General features: G+C 59.4%; 1 protein-coding gene across 1 annotated transcript in view; it reads right to left on the bottom strand.

The window, feature by feature from the left end:
- Ada (adenosine deaminase) overlaps positions 1 to 930 on the bottom strand; it is a 24,222-nt gene extending 23,292 nt beyond the window's left edge. Inside the window, exon 1 of the mRNA XM_032904870.1 lies at positions 773 to 930. Within this exon, the coding sequence (XP_032760761.1) occupies positions 773 to 805 (33 nt within the window). The 5' untranslated portion in view covers positions 806 to 930. The remainder of the gene's footprint in view (positions 1 to 772) is intronic.
- Positions 931 to 1,543: the final 613 nt, after the last annotated feature.

Genomic DNA, 1,543 nt, shown 5'->3' with positions numbered 1-1,543 from the left:
CTCTGCTGATCAGCTCAATTTGCCTGGCTGACTACTGGTTCTAATCCCTCGCTGGACGGAATCTGTAAGGGCTGCAAATCTGGCCTTGGGGACCTGTTTCCAAGAAGCCACAGCTTGTGGGCAGACAGACAAGGGGTTCTCCTCTGGGGTCGAGGGCTACGGCTCCACCCCCGAATAAACCCATATGGCCAAAGGGCCAGGATGCGTAGGGGCTCCTCCCCAGCGTCCCGAAGCCTCTATCCCTTTTCTGGTTTGGATCCCACGGGCGCATCCACAAACCTAGGTTACCTGGTGCCCACAAAGTAATCATAACACTTAAGTATAAAGCCATACATTGAACATTTAACAGCTAGAGACCCTGAGGCCCATTCTATTAGAGTTCAGACATCCAGGTCCTAGTCCAGTCCCACACAGCTGCGCAGCCCCACCGCACTGGATGCCCATTTGGCAGACGGCGAGGCTAAGACTTAGAGAGGACCGGGCAGAGGCAGCAGCCGAACCCGAAGGCCGACTGGAGGCACTCCCAGGTTCGCATAAGCAGCAGCCGAACCCGAAGGCCGACCGGAGGAACCCCCAGGTTCTGGACGCTCCCTGCCACATCGTCTCTCGCTCGACATCCCGGAAGCAAGCTAAGGCCTGGGTCGAGGGGAGTCGCCTGCAGAAGTGCCCCGCCACCCCATGCCTCTAGGGCAAAAGCGGTCAGGGCTGGGCCCCGCTAAGCCCCGGGGCAGCCCAGGACAGAACCCGGACAACAGAGCCCCTCCATGCTCACTTTGGGCTTGTTGAATGCGGGCGTCTGGGCCATGGTGCTGAGCGTGCGCTCCGACTCCCTCCGCCGAAGCTCTCTGGGTCCGCGTTGGCTCGGTGGCAGGGTCGCTTCCCGAGGGCTTTCAGAAACCGCGGCCCGCCACGCTCTTTTTTACCGGGCTGCCCCGGCACAGCCCCGCCCACGCCCCGCCCACACCGGAGACCCCGCCTTCCGAAACCCGGGCCCCGCCCTCTACTCGCCCGCAACCCTGGCGCGCATTTCACAGAATTCTGGACCCCAGACCTTTGCTACTGGCTACACCCTAGAAAACTCCTAGGTGAGATCCCTGCAGTCGCAACTCCAATGTCCTCACCGAACCTGGCCCTTTCCCGGGCCCCTTCAGTACTGAGGCTTCCACAATTCCTTGGGCGCCTATTTTGTGCAGGCTGGAGCTGGAGGCACAGAGCCCTGAAGCCTTATGGGGCTGGATTCTGAGAGATAGATCCACTTGTTGCAGAATCACAAGCCAGAAGTGTGTAATTAGGGAGATTTAGAGGCTACGACGGCTGGCGTTCACCAGGTGAGGGCGGGTGGGATGCAGAGGACATGGTTTTGTGTGTGTGTGTGTGTGTGTGTGTGTGAGAGAGAGAGAGAGAGAGAGAGAGAGAGAGAGAGAGAGAGAGAGAGAGAGAGTCTGTCTCCTGGGAGCTAAGTCTGAAAGGACTCCAGGCTCCAGGGCGACTGGAGAAACAGGGGCGGACAGGAACACATAGTTCATCTCTCCTGGGGCAGTTA

The sequence above is a fragment of the Rattus rattus genome, chromosome 5 (genome assembly GCF_011064425.1).
Source record: "Rattus rattus isolate New Zealand chromosome 5, Rrattus_CSIRO_v1, whole genome shotgun sequence".
Lineage (NCBI taxonomy): Eukaryota > Metazoa > Chordata > Mammalia > Rodentia > Muridae > Rattus > Rattus rattus.
The sequence above is the reverse complement of the archived record's forward strand: the minus strand, read 5'-3'. Positions and strand labels throughout refer to the sequence as shown.